The sequence below is a fragment of the Battus philenor genome, unplaced genomic scaffold (genome assembly GCF_028537555.1).
Source record: "Battus philenor isolate CCGP_79_NKW_IND1 unplaced genomic scaffold, ilBatPhil1.0.hap1 SCAF_28, whole genome shotgun sequence".
Lineage (NCBI taxonomy): Eukaryota > Metazoa > Arthropoda > Insecta > Lepidoptera > Papilionidae > Battus > Battus philenor.
The window spans coordinates 3,821,927-3,842,883 of record NW_027181691.1 but is presented as its reverse complement, the minus strand read 5'-3'; the positions used below and the strand labels follow the sequence as shown (position 1 = coordinate 3,842,883).

Genomic DNA, 20,957 nt, shown 5'->3' with positions numbered 1-20,957 from the left:
TTATAGATCATTAGCCAGCTAAAACCTTTACACCATTCTGATACAAGATTCTAATTTTAAATATTTTTTTCTATATCAATGCGACTAGCCAATAACTTCTTGCTGTAATAAATTTGTAGTGATAGACAATAAAGACTTATTAATTTTTATTTGCAGTAATCGGAATTTTTACAGCGCTTTTCTTTCTGTGTTATTATTATTTTATTATTTGTTAAGTGTTCTTTATATTAACTGACAGTAAATCTTACATACATTTACTAATTTTAAGTTTTTACATCGATAACAAATCATCCTATGTATCTATGATAAGCTATGGTCTTTGAAGTATACAGCCGTATACAGCTGCGTAGGAGTCAGTAAGAGTCAGGGAACACGACGCTGCGTTATTGTGGTAATGCTGTTCTGCTACTCTTGCATGTGGATTTACAGCAACCTGTGAAAAGTATACATTTTCCGGTTCATCACTTCATAGTATTTTTACATCTATAAAGTATTACCTGTTTCCCTAGGACACACCGTTACTTGAAAAAAGGCTTCACCTTGTACATTCATCTTTTAGTATAACTTTACTTACACTTTGTTAAAGGTTCTAATAGAAAAAAGATAAAAAATTGCAAAGTAATTTGAGAAATTCCAGAAAATGAAATGAATTATTGAGATTCCATTTTCAGATTCTAGTTTCAAAAAATGTAATTGGAACTGTGCATTTGACAATTCGCTTTGGACTTAACACGTTAAAAGTACACGTGCTGCAAATTTATGATCGATCTGTACATTCATTTGTTTTTTCTATTGCAATGCGACTGGCCCGTAACTTCTGACAGTATAAAATCTGTCAGGATTATTATGATTTTATATTTAATATTGAAGTAAGCGGTAAAGATTTTATACGTAATAAATGTACGTTTCCATTGTTCTAATGACTATCTATTAACAAACATCGAAATCATAAGCTGGTTATGATGTATAAACTAGATTACTTGGTTATGTATTACTATCTGCTTTCCATATTTTTAATATTTGTGATGATTGTTTAAATTTATTGATAAACAAATAATAAAAAATTAACTACGTTCGGCCTGGAATTTGGATGCAATACAAAAAAATACTTAAAGTTTTTTAATGTTTTACACCATAAAATAAGTTCGAAATACTTCCGAATGCCTGTTTAAGAAAAATTGTTTGCGAGTAAATTTCTGAGAAACATACTAGTGGCAAGATCCTTTTCACCATCTAATGCGGTATGTTGGCCCACCATGGAGTTAGATAAACTTTACTTATAACAATGTGTTTCTAATTAGGCTTTTGGTATATAAAATCTTGCAATCATGATATTTGCGCATACAACTTTGTAACGAGAAATGTTCCTTTTTCATTTTTTTTTAGTTAATTTATTGAAATTGATACGCAGAACATGTGTAAATGACCATAAGTAACCGATATTTAAAAGGATTCAGTTTTTACGATGATAGAATAATAAAAAGTATCAATATTTATTTTTATGTCAATGCTTTAATTAGTGTTAAGGGTTGAATTTTTTTTAGCTGCAAGAGTCATGTGTGCCATGTAATAGACAGAAAAGTACCTAAGACACAGGTGTAACTTTGTTTATATAGAATAGATGACACTGTAATATACCCTACTAGCAAATTACTTCTGTTAGCTGTTACTATGTTTTAAATAGCTAATCCTGAGATAATGACTAAGCCAAGAACCGACCGCTTAAGCAATAAAATAAATAGTAAAAATTAGAAATTACGTTTATATTGTAAATGAAACCAAGAATCCGTAGAAGAACGAAAAAATAAAACAAGAACCTATTACCATTTATAATTAAATAAAATAGCTAAAGTAATTTACTTGCGATATATATTGTTACGAAGTAATATTAAGTTCACTAAAAAGTTGTGGCGGTTATCTTCGAAGTTTGTATATTTGAGTTACCGCCACTAAATAATATCGATTCATATTAAATATTTTTGTTAAACAATATATTAATATCTATTTAAAAAAAGTTAACTTACTATGTAATGAAAAAGAAATGGAAACAATGGCAGAGCTAGTATAATATCCGAAAATTTTAAAATAAGGTTTTTAATTGGTATTCAAATAGAAAATAAATATCTCACTTTAAAAGTGTACTGCCCTGGTGAAACGTCTGTGACATCAACCCATTGGCAGTCTATACTGAAATGGTATACGTCAGAGCAATTGATGGAGACACCTGAAAAAAATTAAAATTAGAATATTTTTTTACTTATCAAAAACCTTTTATACATATGTGTTTATATATGAAATACAAAAGATGAAGGTTGAAAAACAAAATTTCACATTATTGCAAAAAGGCGAACCTGTTAGATTGAGAAGTTAAGAGTTTTAGTGAATTTAAACTAGTTCAAAATCATTGAGATGATATTAAATCGATATTTGTATGCATCATTGTGGAAATCTGTCCTATATATTATTTTCATATTAGCCTTAATTCACTCTTTTTAATAAAATTAAAAGTGATTTATTAGACAAATAGAATAAATATCTTAATTCCACGCATATTGGTGGATTAAAACAAGTTAATTTTTTTTACTACCAAAACTGCTTTGTAGAACAGCAATTTTAAAAAAAAGGTAAACAATAGTTATTTATAGTAAATTTACTATTTTTTTATTTCTCATTATGTACTTCGATAATTATAGTGCGTTTTTAGGTATGATTTTAAGGTAAGGTGTACAGATCGCTTCCAAGCAGTCCCTTTTAAATCTATGGGAGAGCCCTAACTCCAGTGGACGTTCTACGGCTGAAATGGCTATGATAACGATATCTAATAATCTTTAGTTCCCCAACATGTTTTTCAATTCTCATCTAGATTCTATATTAAGTAAACTAGAAAACACCATAAACGTTTCCGTTTTCCGACCTTGATCTCCGTAATTTTTGCAGAAATATTTCCTCTCGATACCAGGTAAGCACGTGTTATCTTCTAAGCAGAAGGATGCTTTGTGTCCTTCTGCGATTCTGTTTCCCCCCGCGTCTAGGATGTCGAACGTGGCGAATACCTCCATACTGTGATAGTGCCTGTACCAAATATATCATGATAATATGAAACTAGAATTTGTTAGTATATCGATAAATACTTATTTATAAATTTATTTATATAATTTACTAAGAAAGGGACTTAAATATAGCTACTTCCGCTATGCAGCAGTAGTCGTGCAATGAAGTGCACCGGCCGCAAGCCCGCTGAGCTCAATTCACATGTTCACTCTGTGTTTGGCGCTGGTCGATCTAACATCTCTTGAGGATGCCCTGTGAAGGGGTGAAACACGTGTAGAGTACATTAACGGTGGTAGTTGTGTTTCGCATTGTTTACCGCACGCGCATTTATCAGCGGACTCTCGGGCGGTGCAATTCATTGCACAACTACTGCTGCATAGCGGAAGTAGCTCTAAATTAGTCCCTTTCTTAGTTAGGATGGACTCCCGCGAGGTGACGCCTGAATCTATTAGATATTTTATATAATCTACAATATAATAATATATATACATTAATAGTATGCGGCGAAAATTAAGCTCTTTACGCGAATCTACGATGTTTTCTCATAATCTAAATAATAACTAATTAGATCATAGTAAATTACAGAGACGAGTTACAAGTCCTTAATAACATGGGTTTACTATGTAATTAACTAATAGGCTATTTAAGCTGTGTAACAACGATGACTCAGTATTTCCGTAAGTTAAAAAAAAGTAAATTAGAAGTTTATTAGAAGGTTATATACGTACATATGACATAAATGCCACTGCCACAGATGCTTAGGTAGGTATGGCCTGAACTCAGCGTTTCCAATGTTCAACGATGAAGCCGTAAAGCGCAACAATCGACGAGTTTCGAACTGCCAGTTGGAGTTGGTCTGCTGAATCTTGAATTAGAAAATAACTCTTTTATCATAATCATTATTACAGCTACAGAATGTCCTCTGCAGGATTTATTAGAAGCGATCTGTACCCAGCGTTTTACAATCTTAACATTTGGTTCCTTGTATATTTATATGTACTTTATATTTTATTCTCTGTTGACAGTTCCAAATAAATAAACACCTCATACGCAGATTTGCTGAGACAATTCTCCTCCATAGCGCACTGTAGTTGGTACATGGGAACGTCGTGAAGATGAGCAGTTCGTTCTATAGCGGTGACGTCGAGAAGTAAATCTGAGAGATATTGCGTGCAGACTACACCCGCCACGTGTCCTGAACAGAAACATTTTAAAAACAATTACATGTATCTTGGTATAGAGTTGTTGACAGTTTTGTAATATTCCTGACATGGATAATGAATTTGTTGTAATTTTTTTAAAGTTACTACACAAATTCAGTAATCGAGTAAAGCGTGCTCGCCTTTTTACTTCGTTTGGTTACAATGTTATAAAACTCAAACAAATCGTGATTCTGCCAGGAATCTAAGTATTTAAAAGTTTTAACCCTCTGCTTAATATAACAAAGTTGTTGAAGGAAAAGCAAAGACAAAAAAGGTAATCACCAACCTAATGAGTGGGCTATGGGAGGTAGTGACGGCTCTCACAATAAGGGTAGCACTCAGAAAATCAGGTCATAGAGATCTGTGAAGATCGTCGAATCCTCGATCAAGGCTTCAGCAATTAAAGTAAACGATCAAGAAGTATAAAAATAAAAAAAAAACTTTTTTATATTTTTTATGGATTACTTGAAAAGTTCTTAATCAGTTTGTATGTATTATAAAATCGTATGTTTAAAAGTTCATTGATGCCATAACATTACGAAATATTTGTGTTACAGTATTATGGAATCATATAATAGAAACCCTGATACATGATTCGTAATGATGACGACGATGATGAAAAAAATCATTGATAATAAATTTAATTATAATTTATTTAACCTAAAAAGCAAAAAAGAAATATTCATACTAAAGTGCTAATTACCTTTTTGTCCTAAACAAGACAAGTCGCCAAAGTCACCATGTTTGCACATAAATAGATTCGTTTCATTGCCTTCGCATTGTATTCCACTTAAAACGACTGGAGATGAACCGAAGTAGTCTGTTTGTAGAGCTTGCTCGGCATAGCCCAGAGCTAGGTGCCTGCAAACTGATAGAGCTTCGTACAACGTCCAGCCATCAGCGCAAATGCTGCCCCAAACTCCATTTTGATAAATCTTGAAACATAATAAGATCTTTATTATTAGTTGTATGCAGCTTATCTTTAAATTGGCCTGTCACTGTTCCCTGCAGATATAAGTCATATAAGTAAGTTAGAGGATTACCAAAACGACATCGATTTTTCAGGAAAGTTATATGTTTTAATTACGTTTATATACTCGTATCTTCATATTAGGTTACAAATAAATACTTGTGGTTACAATATGTGTTTAAGTATTTTTGGGACTGTCATACTATTTGTTAACATACCTGTTTTGTTATAAATGTTATCATAATACCCTTAATACGGGTTTTAATGTTGAGAATTAAACTAGTAATTAATCTCTGTGTTATGAAAGTACGTGGCCTGTGTATTATTTTTATTTTAATGGATTTGGCATAAATATAAGAGTGAGCGTAATAGTTTATAATTACAATAAAAAGTAATTTAAATTACTTCCAGAGGTAAATAGTAGTTTATACATTTGATAATAATTTAGAAATCTATTGCAATATAAGAAACTGTTTACCTCGACTCTTCCCTCATTAGAACTTCTCCCGCCAACGAGACGCAAACTTGTTTCCCGAATATCTAGAACTTCATGAAGCAGTACTTTAGATTTTTTCTTCTTCAACTCTTTTATTGGCGATGCCTCTTCTTCTTTCTCTTTACAAATCACACCGGCCGCCTCAGTGCTCTCGCAGTCGGATGAGCCCCATCCCGTGAATATACACTGAGGTAGTGTTGCTTCATCTCCTTCACAAACAACGTCGTCCATCCAAAATTTTCCTGAAAAAAAAAAACAAGACGAATTTTCACTAATTTACTTTTATTGGATTGTAATTTGCTGTACATAAGCTTACATGTAGTCCTAGCTATAAAATGTAGTTAAGTTACTTTGTTCCCACTGAAAATCAAGGGTAGAGTCCATATTTATAAGGAGAAGAGCTGAAAGTTTTTGGAATAGTAAAAATTAACCAAAGTGTAATATCGCCCAGAACGTACCAATCTACATATCGTTGTACATAAACTACGTTCAAACTTATTAAATAAGTTATAAATAGTAGCACGAGATGGAGCCTAACTACAAAAAGCAAAGGAATGATAAAATAAAATTTTAACACGCTATCACGCGTTAAATGATCATTAAAAATACTATTTCAAAAATAGAAGACAGAGCTTTTTAAAAAAAAAGTTCAATATTATTTTATAACTAGTTAATTATAAAAACTTTTAGTATAATCTATGTAAAGTTCAAACTTTCTAACATTAGTTTTATATTTAGAACATAGTTCTTGTCTAAACATGCGTGGCTAAGTCGCTGTGTCTCTCCTACCATGATAATATTCCATAACTTTGCGTGTCTTGTAATGTTGCGTTGTAAGTTAAATTTGCGTGTTTTAGTCACATTAAAATATTTCTTCAAATTGTCTCTTTGAAGAAATATTTAAATGTTATACAAAACGTATTTATTGTACTATGATATACAAATATTTTGACAGTGTGTGGTGTTTTTTGTGTGAATTAGAACAAACCCTTCACATAGACTTTACCTCCCGAAGATCGGACTCATCACCTATTTAAAAAGTTAATAAACTAAAACTTGTAAAAAAAATCTCTAAAAGTGTGAAGGATTTTCAACTGATAACAATGCTTGGAAACTAATTCATCTACGAATTTTTTAGGGATATTGTAAAATTATATCGAAAAATTTAACCCTTCTGTGTATTTTTATTTTTTAGGCATTTTGCAAACTTATATCCAAAAATATAACCCTTCTGTGTTTACTATGGGCACTAAACAGATCATGCGCGTTAGAAACCCCCGAAGCGTGCCATTAAAAATAAGCTTAATCTGGTTCTATTTTCTGTCAAATTGGTATATGATTATTTTAAATGATCCTATATATATATATATAAATAAAGAAATGTGTTTAGTGATGAGAATTACTTTTTGCTTCTCCAAATTGTCCACCATGAGTAGCAACACCCGTCCTGTTTTGTGTTCTGCAAACCACATGGGCGGCTGCGTCGTCCCAGGAGTCATCACATACTGCGCCCCATCGCCCGGCATGGTAGATATATACGTTACCTGCAATTAGTACAATCTTCTTCTTATCTCAACTCATTTGCATCATTTGAAACAAGGATGATGATGAAAATCTTAACTTTAGCTGCCAGAGATTACTAATAGGACCGGCACGAAGCCTACATTAAGCGTCTTCCAACGATCTTAACAAGGTTTGTCCACCTTATCTCTTACTTATATCTTTTCTACGTTAAAGAAGATCAATCTTAATCATCAAATTTTTAATATTTAATAGTAAATTGTATTAAATAAATCATTATTAATGATTTTTTCACAGTGTCTTAATATTTGAAATTCGTGATGAATGTAGCCACTTTACTGTTTTATCAATGATATATAGTTTTCCACCTTTTCTTTTAGGATACGAACGAATTCAGTCATCGACAAAGAGAACCAAATAACAAATCATCATTGCCTCCAAGAAATGTAACATTTATCAGTATTAGTGTATTACATCAGTGTACTTGTGAATTACACTTATGTGTCTCAAGAGGCGATGGCAAGATTCATCGATGTGGTGAAATCGGCGACTACCGCACTGATACTGGCTTACAATCTGACGATAGCAATATGGAGTAGGAACAAGGAATTGGTCGCAAGAATAGTATTGTTAAAAATTGTACATTCCTAGGGCGTTATGAAAAAAACAAAAAAAAAGTTGTAAAGTCCAAAAGTTAAAAAATAGTGTAATTTAGTTTGAATTAGTTTAATAAGAAACTTTAGTAACTTTGCGTAGTAAACACTGGCACGCAAGAATGTGGACCAAAAAAAGTCATAGAAATATTAACGCTTATTGTAAAAACAATGCGACAGACGCTAACTTCTGTGGATTCAATAAATAAAAAAATATCGGTGCTTATCTCTATGATCTTATACTGTTTAGTAATGTGTTATATGATATGTGAATAAAAATAAACTGATTACTCATAGTTTTTATGTTTATAAATTTAATTAAATCATTTATGGCACACGACATACTTATATAAAATATAAATATACAAATAATCGGAGAGCTGCCACCAGAGAAATCTAAATCCAATATTACTACATACAAATGAAAAAGTGTATAATTATATTCAAGAATACTATACTGATGCTAATGTGTGGAAATAAGTATTGCTAATGCACATTCCGGAAACTAATTATTGTCATGGACTCATTGTAAAACTATATTTGAAAAGAGTAACTGTAGAGTTTCTCGCCGGCTTTTCTTCCGAACCGAAAGCTTCCTGTAGGAGTGACAATACTGGTATATTTTATTCATTACCGATTCGAAAGTGTTTGTGTAACAGCGTTTTTAAAAAAAAGGTTATTTTGATTTTATTTTTTAACAAAATTAATAGCTACAACAAGAGAGATAACACCTATCTAATACATCATACCTTCGTATTGATTCGCACCTCCAACCAATTTAATTCTTCCATCCAAATGCTTTCTTCTATTTATTATCTTTTGAATGAAATTTGCCCTTGCACTTCTCTGGTCTTCGTTTAAATCTCTGCTAAGAACTGCTTGGAACAGGAGAAAAATTAAAATTTTCTCATTGATCATTTTTTCTGCTTCTCATTCCGCAATGTTAAATTTTAAAAATATTATATTTGTTTTCTAACGCGTACTATAAATATTTCAGCATTACATTATTCACTGTTATTTATAATAATTTTCTCATATTAAAAAAAAAATCAAATTTATTTTAAAGGTTGTAAATTGTAAATATATACTTCGCTTACGGAAACAAGTGATACAACTGAAGTTCTGACATCATCCCGGCAACTGAAATGCTGTGTAGTTAAATTGACGCCGGCAATATATTATTATGATTCTAGCTCAATGTCAAGTAATTGTGTTTCAGTAACATGTACAAGGCGCATACCAATTAAATCAAGTTCGCTGGGTCCTATTGGTCTTGAGAAATTGTTATATCGATAATAATTGTCATTATTTTCATGTATTAGTATGAATTCGTTATGTTATTCCAGCCATAGGGCGTTAACTTCTGGACCAATAGGATCAGTTGGAAGCTGCCTACATTTAGCCTCTTTCGACGACCTCAACAAGGTCCACCTCAAGAGAGGACGTGTTACATAAGTAGAAAAAAAAAACGAAAAAGTTACAACCCTCACACAAGTACTGATAAAAATAAGTTTCAACGCATGAACTAATCAACTAATTATTTTTCTATTACATTTACATACCTGCCTGCACTCGTCATTTCTGCACAGCCCTAGATTGGCAGAAAATGCCTCTATGGTATTAAATCTGCCAAGGGCTACTAACAAAGGTGTTTATATTAGACCAATATGTACATATTTTTTTTTAAATTGAGCAGGAGGTCGCGGGTTCAATTCTCGGGTTACAAGTTTGTACGTAATTCACACTTTGTGTATTGATTATATAAAATTGCCACTCCTCACAAACAACGTTCCAGAAGATGGATAGTAGTGTACTCTGTTTGCCATGATACCACACTGCGTTCGTCAATTCGACTGCCAAGTGTGTCGATTGTGGTATATACTTCCATAGATATCTTTGGGGGAGGCCTATACTTTGCAGTAGGTGTCCATGGGCTGAAAAGACTATGATATATATACATACATCGTTATATATATATATATATATATAAATATATGATGTTCCTCTTTGATTTTGCATTTTCACCAACTATGGCATCCATAAAAGACGATAGGAACACAGAACATTAAATTATACGTACCATTAAGAATATAACATTAAGAATACTATACTATGTACTTATTACGTCTAAATGAATATTGAAAATAATCATAAAATATTATCTGTTTTATAATTTGTATCTTAAAAATAAAAATAAAATTCGCCGCACAAATTCTAATAAGACTCTTTCGGCAAATCAATTATTTTCCGCTTAATTCCTTTTTCGTTTTAGATTTATTCGAAAGTAATTAATAAAAGGTAATTTACTCTATTGTTTTGATAAATCTCTGGACGTACCTCAAGGGGCTAAGATTTTCAATTGTAATTATTTTATGTAATTCAAAATAAGTACTCGACGTGACATGGTATCAACAAAATATTAAATTTCAATACATTAAATGGTCCATTATCTGGATTCGCAGTTTAATGTGATGTTACTTATGTAATAAATCAAATTAAAACAAACATTTTTTTCTCGGGTTGCTGTAGTAAAGCATTATTTCAACTGCATTTTTGAAAACAAATGAGAGACAAACGTTAGTGGACCGACGATGTAGTTAAGCTGGACGGAACTCATGGGATGCTAGCAGCGGACAACCTATCTTTGAAGGAGGCCATTGCTTAGCAGTGGGCGTCTATCGTCTGGAAAAAAAGAAGAAAGAGACAAAATTTGTGAAGAAATTTAAAGAAGCTTCTACAGGTGGCCACTTTTTCAAAAGAAGCTCATGAAGCATTTTTATAAATAAACAGAAAATTCATTACAATCTAAGTCATTGTCATTATCACCGTATCTGAAATTAGTTATAAAATTTTTGTGAATAAAACAGTGATGGAAAAGAAACGTGGTCTCTTGCTTCGGTCCCCATTGATAAACTTATAAACGCTCAACTAGCAAGGCTCAAGACTTCACTACAGTAACGGAATCGGAATAAGGAGATTGGCAGACGTACGAAACTGACGTAGTCCATCGGATTGGCATGATGGGGCGGTAGTGGGTACGATAGTGCGACCGGATGACGTGGTACCTTAAGGTTCTTGAAAGAGGTTCACCCACAAGCTAGACAGACGATCTTGCTAAGGTTTTCAGAAGGCATCGGTGACTGACTGTTTTCAATCGATCCTTTTGGAAATCTGTAAAGTAGGTTTATATCGTATATCCATTAATAATCTTCCTACGGTTAGAGTCACCGTGATGAAGAGATCAACCAACTGTAATTTATTTGACGCAAAAGAACTTGTGAATTCAGGGCGATTGCGTGTATTATTTATGTAGTAATGCCTTAATTTTAATAATATAGTAATAAAACATTTTCATACGGTACGTAGGAGGTATTTTATATGGGACTCTGTTCTTCTATAAATAATACATTACTATCTGAACATACAAAAAATGAAAAAAATAATGCTCTTGATCCATCAAACACTAAGCTGCTTGGTGACGAATAGCGAGAGCAGCTGGGGCACCAGAACCTACAGGGGCATGACCGTGACCACTCTGAAGAGTGCACGACTGAGTAGAGGAAGAAGGAGAATCTGAATATATATAAGAATAAATGTGTGTCATCATCATTATATCATCCAATAGACGTCTTCTGCAAGCTCCCTAAAAGAAACGTATAAAGGAACATAAAACACAAGCATAGTGTGCTTAATGCAACTTTTGTTATGGTACACGTGTATGTGGGGGATGCGGCTGTGGATGCGAGCGCGCGTATTGCACGGTGTGTTAGTTTTTATTTATTTTGGTAAAGCTACTGATAAATTTACTGGAAACAGTTTTTTTATTAAAAGCTATTCGTTTCGAAAGATTATAAGTACACTCATATTAATATCAACGACATAAAAGTTTTACTTTTTTTTTTAAGAGTAAAGATCTCGCATACAAAACACTAGCGCCCTAGAAAACGTAGTGTCATTAAAGTGAAGTGGAATTTTGTGCCGAAATAAATTTGACATCGCCTTAATGGGACCAATTTACACAGTGCCCATTGCGGAGCGTTTCAATTGACCTAAATGTTATCATTTCTACGAACATTTTTTGTCGCCTTGTAAAATTTTTATCTGATTGTTAATTGTTCTGGTGTATTAATATCAAAGTACCCCCCCACATAAATATTAAGTTAGTTAAATAAAGAATTGTTTTATAATTATGCAAATAAAATATAAGTTTATTTAATCTCAGTCGTCGCTGTTTCATCCCATAGGTGCCCCCTGGAAGGCATAGGCCTCCTTCAAAGAAATCTAGGGGGAGGGGATATACTTTTATGGTGTGCAAAGAACGCTGCTACCCATCCTCTTAAAACTTGTTCGTAAGAAGAGGCAATCCTATATAATTAATGCACAAAGTCTGAATTATTTAAGATTGTATTCTCGGAATGAAACCCGCGACCCCGTGCAAGTCTTTTTAGTAGAGATATTATAAAATCTTATTGGATTTTTTATATTAGACAGATTAGTAACTTTGAAAAGTGTTTAAAAAACAGTTAAAAATTATTTTCACGGTTTAACATAATATATACATGTATTTTTATTAATTTCAAGATTACACAACCGCTAATTTCATGCCAATATGTATAAAAGTTAATAATATTATATTAGATATTATTTTATTATGGGTTATACATATTTTCTAGGCTCTACCGTAGATGCAAGCTTATTTTTTTATTAGCAGGTCATTGTTTATATTACTAGTGTATAGAGATTCTGCAAATTAAATTCGTTTTAGTTAACAGGGCTTAAGAAAGTTTTTTATTTATGCACATTTGGTGGGCAATAAGGTTACGTTACATAAACTGACTTTAGTGTTTCAATCCACATACATCGCTATTTTTTAAGCGCAAATATTGAATAGTACCAGGTGTATCATGAAACGATACTTTTAATGAATGCAATACACATACAATCAAAGATCAGGGTTAAAAATGAACTTGAATTGATTTATTCGCGACGGGACCGATGGTTCTCGTTCGATACGTTAATGTCACGTTACCTCGCTCTAATTTCAATGTGTATAGACTTTCAATAAAACTGTATGTAAAGCTATGTGTAATGAATACAGTCAATCAATTGACGTCGATTTTCAAACGAAATAAAAAAAAAAACGGATTACATTGACAAAATGATCTAGCCGATTTCCTATTTTCCTGGTTTAATAATATATTGAGCTACTTTATGTTACATCGTCATAATTTTTAAAAGAACCGTTTAGAAATAACCAGCATCTAGTATCTTCCAACGACACTAACAAGGTTGTTTATCAACAGTCCGTGGTCTTCATTCCGGAACCTTATGGCGGCCAGAGGCCATCAATCTACACGCGCTCTTATGAGAAGTATAAAAATAAAAATGTTACAAGTAATATATATTTTGTTACGTCATTGTCGTAACGTCAGTCGATATATGTCCACTGCAAGGCAAAGGTCTTCCCAAAAGATTGTTACGTTGACTAGTATAATTATGTATTAATTTGAAATATATTTAGTTATATACAACAGTTTATTCTATTAATATTCGACAGCACCATCTGATGCCTTTCTGAGGGATTTAAGCGCCCAGAGACTCGACGCAAGTCCAACAAAACAATATTAGAGTTATGACCAGCGCCGATAACCCGAGGTTGTCATCGATTTAGTAATATTAAAGAGGTACCTATAAATGTCAGTAGTAAATAAAATTTACAATCTTTTCCGGTAAAATAGACAGTGAGTGGTATGTAGTACTTTGAGAAGTTATTCGAAATTTTAATTATTGCAGAAAAAAGCTTTATAAAATCACATACTAGGTACATATAACTAACAAAGAGAGAAGAGCCGTAGTTTTTAAAAGATTGGACCCGTAACACAATAGGGGAGGGCACCGAGCCGCCGAAATGAAATCCAAAGTGAATATATTGCCTTTTAGAGACATTTCGACGATACTCTTTGGCCAGAGAATATATTGTGGAAGAAATCACTCTTTAATATCTGTCTGTAACAGCGATGTAACGAGATTTTGTCTCGTTAACGATGAAATTGGAATAATAATTGGAAATTTATAAAGCGCTGTTAATGTTGGCTGCCTTCTTTTAAGACAAAATTAGTGTGTTTAGGCTTCTGATACGGTACTTTGAAATCCAATATCCGGTCGGGATATTTATGGTATAAATATATATAAGTATGTTTGTTTAAGACATAAAATATTATCACATTGTATGAATGGGCTTATAACGAAAATAAATCAAGATTTTCATCATCATAATAATCATTTCAGCGGTTGGACGTCCACATCTGGGCATAGGCCTCACCCATAGATTCATAAGAGGACCTATTGAAAACGAATGCATTCACTGTTCACACTTAATAGTATCGTTTATCTGTCTTATGAGTGGACGTCTTTCGTCTCGCTTGAAGGCTCTTATTCTCCTCTCACACCTTTAGACTCAAGCATGACATATAATAGACATGTTTAGGACGATATTTTAAAGAAAATATTCCAACACTCTTGAAGTTGTTAAGTAATAAGAAAAAATTTTTGGTAATAATTATATTTAAATTATAAATATGTAGGATTAACTGGAACGGACTGCTCAGTGAATGTAAGTACTAATGAACGAGACCTGAAGTGTGAATGGATGAATGAATCATTGTATGATTTATGACCGATTGTTTAACGCTTGATCTACGAATGTTTTTTTTGCCTTAGCTTTGGAAAAATTCAATCCGTTTTTCATATTAATTAAGAAAAGGACTAATTTATAGCTACTTCAAACACCGAGTTGGCACTTATCGGTGTAACATTACTACTAAGGATGCCACAGGATGACGCAAACTAAGTAAGAAAAGCCAATTTAGCCACTTTCGCATATGCAGTAGTGGTCGTGCAACAAAGTGCATCGCCCGCCATCCCGCTGATAAATGCGCATGCGGCAAACAATGCAAATTACACAACCACCATCGTTAAAACGTGTTTCACCCCTCCTCGGGGCATTTTCAGGAGTTATGTTACACCGATTAGTGCCAAACACAGAGTCTAGCTACATTTAACCGCTTCCGTTGTTGGTTAAACCAAAAGTTTTGAGCTGCCACCCGATGTAATTTGGTCAATTTGATGTACAAACGCGCCTGTTCAGCTAGGCATGCTGATCTTAAATATTTAATGGAATCAGGCGTTATTTTGCGGAAGTCCGTCTTCGAATAATATATATATATAAATAATCGAAATACTGGGCTACATATATTTATTTGGTACATTGTATTGTAATGTATTCAAGAGTTTACAAGTCGAAGCTTCGTCTTGAAGTTGAAATGTCGACTTCAATTTCAGAAATAATAAAACTTTATATTCCCTTCTAGTATTTTTTTATTATTTCTGTAGAGTTTCTGTAGCGTTGGAAGCTTGAAGCTGGAAATTAAAACGTGACAGTAATATAAATAGTCGATTGCATTATTTTCTCGGTGTAAGGACTTATTGTTTTATTTAATTAGGGCAGAGTAATTTATTTCAGAGGCAACCAGTCTAGTACCCTTAAAACAGAAATTTTTCTCACGGATCCCTTAACATTATGAAAGCCAGCTGTATATTATTATTATAAAATATCTTAAATTGGTTATAATTGAATTTCTATGCGAGTTATTTCATTGGAATATTGATATAGATTATATAGGTATAGATTGTACTTTTATTTGTATATTACACATGATGTTATACAATGCTTAGGAATAAAAAATAATAATTAAGACAGTACAATAGAAATAAATAACCTTTCGTCTTGTATATACTATTTATTGTATAAATAAGTTACATTTAAACTTAATGTAAGTGTAAGTATTATATGTAGAAAATAGTTGCATTCCAATTGATATTATAGAAGCGCCGTATTTACGTTCGTAAGTACCACAAATACCAGAAAAACAAAGTAAAAATCCTGATTTAAATATTAAAGTATGATCTCAAACTAAAAGGCGATTAATAAAAGGAGAAGTGAAGTTGTATCACAAAAAGTAAGTGTGTATATGTATTACAATGCAAATATTTGCAATGGGCCTGCAGTGGGTCTAAATGTACTAATTTTAGATATCATTTTATTATTATTTAATAATTACAAGTTATTTTAATAAGTTAAAAATAATTTCGTAATAAGATTTATATATTTATTTTACTATTTATTGTAAATCAAGACACCAGAAAAGAAAATAAATTTAATAAAATCGGCATAATAAGAAGTATAAACGGCAGTCTCATAACAAACAAATTTCTTTCAGATAGCCATTTATAGCGAAATTAATAACTAATAGGTTTTAATTTTTGTTTACGCCATAATAAATATTAAAGACAATTAAATAAAGTGTGTATACTTGAAGTAAGTAGGAAGACTTGAAGTTATTAAGCTGTCGAATTCCCATAGAAAAAAATTATTAACGTAACATATTTCAGAATCATTATTAATTAACTAAAGGTAAATAAATAAATTAATTTTGTGTTTAATAATTACCCAACGAAGTTTATAGAGCCTGTACTGTTAATCACACCATGAAGCGAACTGTCCAATGAAAACACATTTAATAGTTAAAACATTGTCCAATTTTTTAAGTTTCTATCCAATTTTCTATTCCTTTTATCCACGAGTATAAAAAAGCGCTACAAAGTATAAGCAAACGTACAAAAAAGAAAATGAATGAAATTGGTGAAGTTATTTTCAAGTTAGGGCGTAACCAAGAAAAACAGGAACTCGTTTGTTTACAAACATTTGTACTTAGATTACGGAGCCGCTGCCGTCCACGAGAAAACTACTAGAGATCACTAGATGGCGTTTCAACTTAGAAGTCTATATATTAAATGTATACATTAAAATATAAGTGAAATTTATGTATTATTTTTTTTAATATTCTTTATTGTACACGTTAAGATACATTTAATAAGTTTTACAATAATATACAAAAAAGTACAATAGGCGGTCTTATCACACAAGGCAATCTCTTACAGACAACCATAGTATGAAATAGTACTAATAATGGATAGTTTACGTGTACAAAAAATACATATTTACAAACAAACGAAGATAAACATACATAAACATACTTAAACATACATTCATACGTATATATCATATATACTTATAATAAATAAGGTTTTATACGTATATACATAATACAATAATAAATAAAAACATCTAACTGACTTCGATCAGTATTGGTACGATCGCACTTGCCTCCGAAAGAAACAGAAGAAGGAAAGGGAAATGAATTAAGAGATTTAAAATTAATAAAATAAAAGTGTAAATATGTTGCTGTTTCAAATTTTGTATTTCAAAAGGATCGTCAACACTACATTGTAGTGAATAGAATACATCAAATGTGATAAGAAAAATGTCTTGTTTGTTACATCATATTTTTAAATAATCACTTTATTAAAAAAGAATTTAGGAGTTTTTCAATTATTTCATCTAGGCAAATATCAATTGTTTTTAGAGAATTATGAGGTCTTCGATCAAAATAACTAAAATGCTCTTTATTTATAAAAGGGATGAAAGATTAAAAAGGGTCACGCATTAGATTGAAATCATTCGACAATAGTCTTTGATACCGTATTGATATACGAATGACTTTAATTTTAAGATTAATATTATTTTCAAGGTCCTTTCTTTTTTTATCGTATTGTCAGGATGTTGAGCTTTGCTTTGATTATGTTTATAATTTAACTGCGTCATCGTTTTAGCGCATAGTCGCTCAGTTTAAGGCGCAGGCCTCCCCTCAAAATATCTATGAGGATATGCAATAGTCACCACGCTTAATCTAATATATAAAATTCTCGTGTCACGGTGTTCGAACTTGAACTCCTCTGAAACGGCTTGACCGATTTTTACCAAATTTTACATGCGTATTCAGTAGGTCTGAGAATCGGCTACTATCTATTTTTAATACCCCTAAGTGATAAGGGTTGTTCACCCTTAAATTTTTTTTTTATTTTTTGACTAAATTTTTTATTTTTATTTTCTTATGATGCAACATACAAAAATACATACAATCCTAAATTTTCACCCCTCTACGATCAACCCCTATTTTTAAATTTAAAATTAAAAATATTTTTTTGCAAAACAACGTTTGCGGGATCAGCTAGTTTACGTATAATAATTGCATGTAAGGCCACAATACAATCATGCATACGTGCGTGTTGTACACACACATATACACTCTTTAAATCATGCTCTTATATTTACGCAAGCACGTTCAGCTGTTAAAGCTCTAATAAAAGATAAGCTTTAAGTATAATTGTTATCGTAGTCTAACTTTGTGAGTTGTGGAATTTAGAAATAGGGTAATAAAAATGTAAATAATATGTTCCTCTCAATACATTTGTTCTGTTTTAACGAAATTTGTATATATAGTCGTGTTTTATAGCAGTGATAATTGTTGTTACGGTTTTTTTACTTAGTGTAAAATCACCGGGACCTTAATAATGTTAATAGTACTGTACAAATAACAATAATAAATGAGAATAGTATGTTAATGTACTAAATAAAGTATGCGGCGTTTTCTACCTCCTCGCTGACAGGCTATGAATTTCTTTAAGGCATACGACAGTGCTTAGATCTATTGATGATTAAAAGACGACTGAGAAACTTCATTACGCAAATGATTTTTTGATTATTTTTATTATTTTGATATTATTTTATTGAGGTAAAAGAAAATTATAATTATTATATACCTATTTATCGCTAAGTCATATATTCAAATTTTATAACACTCTTTCTTATTTTATTTATTTAATTTTGAAATTTTACAGTTCCTGTGAGGTCCGGTCGCGGACGAATATAATGCTTCTCTGTTAAGTTTTTTTAGCGGCTCGGATATATACTATGACCGATCGAATTAATAATATAAGATGAAAAGTAGCACGAAGAGATTTCTCGCACTATTGTGTGAGTCGTTTGATTAAATCCTTTTGTTTTAATCGACTCTGGCAAATATAAGGCTTTTGGCAGGCGAGCAGGTGCATGCGTGCTGCAGCAGCGCGCGCACAAGGTAATCTAATTGTAACATGATCCTAATTTACTTAGTTTTGCAATAAATATTGTAACAAGAACAGCTACTTTTTTTTTTGCATGTAACATATATTACTATTATAGTGTGTTATTTAATGGAATCAGGCGTTATTTTGCGGAAGTCCATCCTAAGTAAGAAAAGGACCAATATTTAGCCACTTCCGCAGTGGTAGTAGTGCAACAAAGTGCACCGCCCGCCAGCCCACTGATTATTGCGCATGCGGCAAACAATGCGAAAATACACAACTACCACCGTTAAATCACTCAACATGTGTTTCACCCCTCCACAGGGCATTTTCAGGAGTTATGTTACACCGATTAGTGCCAAACACAGAGTCATGTGTTAGTTTATTACATTAATGGAAAACCAATAAAAATAAAAACATATAAAGCTTATTCGAAGTGGTCTCCAGTTGAGCAGTACAGTCCTTCAAACGTTGTGGCCAGGCATCAACAGCAGCAAGTACTCTTTTTATGGAAAAATTCTTCACTGCCAATCGTTGTTTTAGGAACAAATTATCTTGGCAGTTAGAGCAAGCCTTACTCTCCAAAAAATGATCACTAGTCAATGGTTTAAAATCAAGTCTAGATGACAGCCAGTCTTCAGCTCTGATGAAGTCTAGAACGTTCGTTTTTAACTAAAATTGGGTGGATCGAGCTTTATAACCCGATATCGAGCGCTGCTGAATGGATAATTCTTGGTCATTGAACATGTTGTTCTTATGGGGCTTAACAAGCTTCTTAAAGTTTTTATCTTAATGTACTTGTGCCGATGTCATGATACCTCTTTCACAAAAATATTGTCTAATTAATTCTTTACAGCTAACTTTTCACCAAACCATGACTGAAGTCTAATAATGATCACATTATAATCTGTTAACTGTTTAGGAAGCTTCTTTTTAGCTTTCAGTATAAATTCGGTAACTTTTGTTGTTTAAATATTACTCATTGTCAAAAAGTTTCTCATTCTTTGACAAAATTTTTCCGAGCCCTCCCTATTGTTCCACTAAGTAAAATTGTTTTGGTTTTAACATCTTATTATTTTTAAATTATACGTTAAGAAATGACTAGTGCATCTCTTATAGGCTACAAGTCCCAAGTCATCGTTTAATATACACTACATGATTCTAGGTGCTATCTTCATCATATCGCAATGAAATCCGTTACTTTCGGACATGATTTAGGAAAAAAGTGACACTTGATAACCCAACTTTTTTATTTACCCGGTATATACCTCCATTACAAAAACGTGTTAAAAACATATGACGTATGGTATACTTTAGGATATGTTCCACAAATTTAAAAAATTGTGTAAGATGAAAAAACTAAACATTTTCCCAAATACCGTGCGCAAACAATTCATTTTTATTACAAAAAAAGGAATTAGTGTACAATGAAAAATAAGTGCATTTTGAAATAGTTTTCTTTTTAAAATACCAAGAACATAACGTTAATTTCCATCACAATATAACACTGTGTACTAGTAGATACATATATGCGGCGTAGGCTTCACTGAACCGACATGTCGCTATGTCGTTTGCTATTTATAAATATTTAGCCAGATAACCGCGTTTTAAATTCGTGTAATACTTTTAATTATCAAGGCAGATCGGTCACTGTAACGATTTTTGGAGTATATCATTCCTTGGTGTGGGCATCTATCGGCTGACATGAATAAATGAAAAAGTCAAAGTTGCGAAAAGTCACTGGATTCGAGTAGCGCGAGATCGGTCATCGTGGTATATTTAGGAGAGGCCTATCGCCTTGCAGTTGGCTTCTATTGAATTTAGATTACAATGATGATAAAGAGGATTACATAATAATAACATCAGCAATTTTATAATGAAGTTACGAAATGAAAGCGTTCATAATAGTGGTTTACAATAGAGTTTCAGGAAGGTTTTGTATGACAGTTTAAAATAAATTAATTTACGTTATCTATACCTGTAAACTTCAGTAGCTACGTGCTTTTTAACTGAAAAATATTTTCATATTACCGCTAAAC

At 32.1% G+C, this 20,957-nt stretch overlaps 1 protein-coding gene across 1 annotated transcript; it reads right to left on the bottom strand.

Annotated features, from left to right (window-relative positions):
- Positions 1–262: 262 nt before the first annotated feature.
- Loxl2 (Lysyl oxidase-like 2) lies at positions 263–8,831 on the bottom strand. Its single transcript, XM_068769518.1, has 9 exons — positions 8,643–8,831; positions 7,123–7,263; positions 5,702–5,961; positions 4,957–5,188; positions 4,095–4,246; positions 3,780–3,916; positions 2,915–3,072; positions 2,130–2,224; positions 263–433 (listed from the first exon to the last, which is right to left on the bottom strand). Exons 1-9 carry the CDS (start codon positions 8,809–8,811, stop codon positions 311–313), a joined length of 1,467 nt encoding a protein of 488 aa, XP_068625619.1. The 5' UTR covers positions 8,812–8,831; the 3' UTR covers positions 263–310.
- Between the last annotated feature and the right edge of the window lie 12,126 nt (positions 8,832–20,957).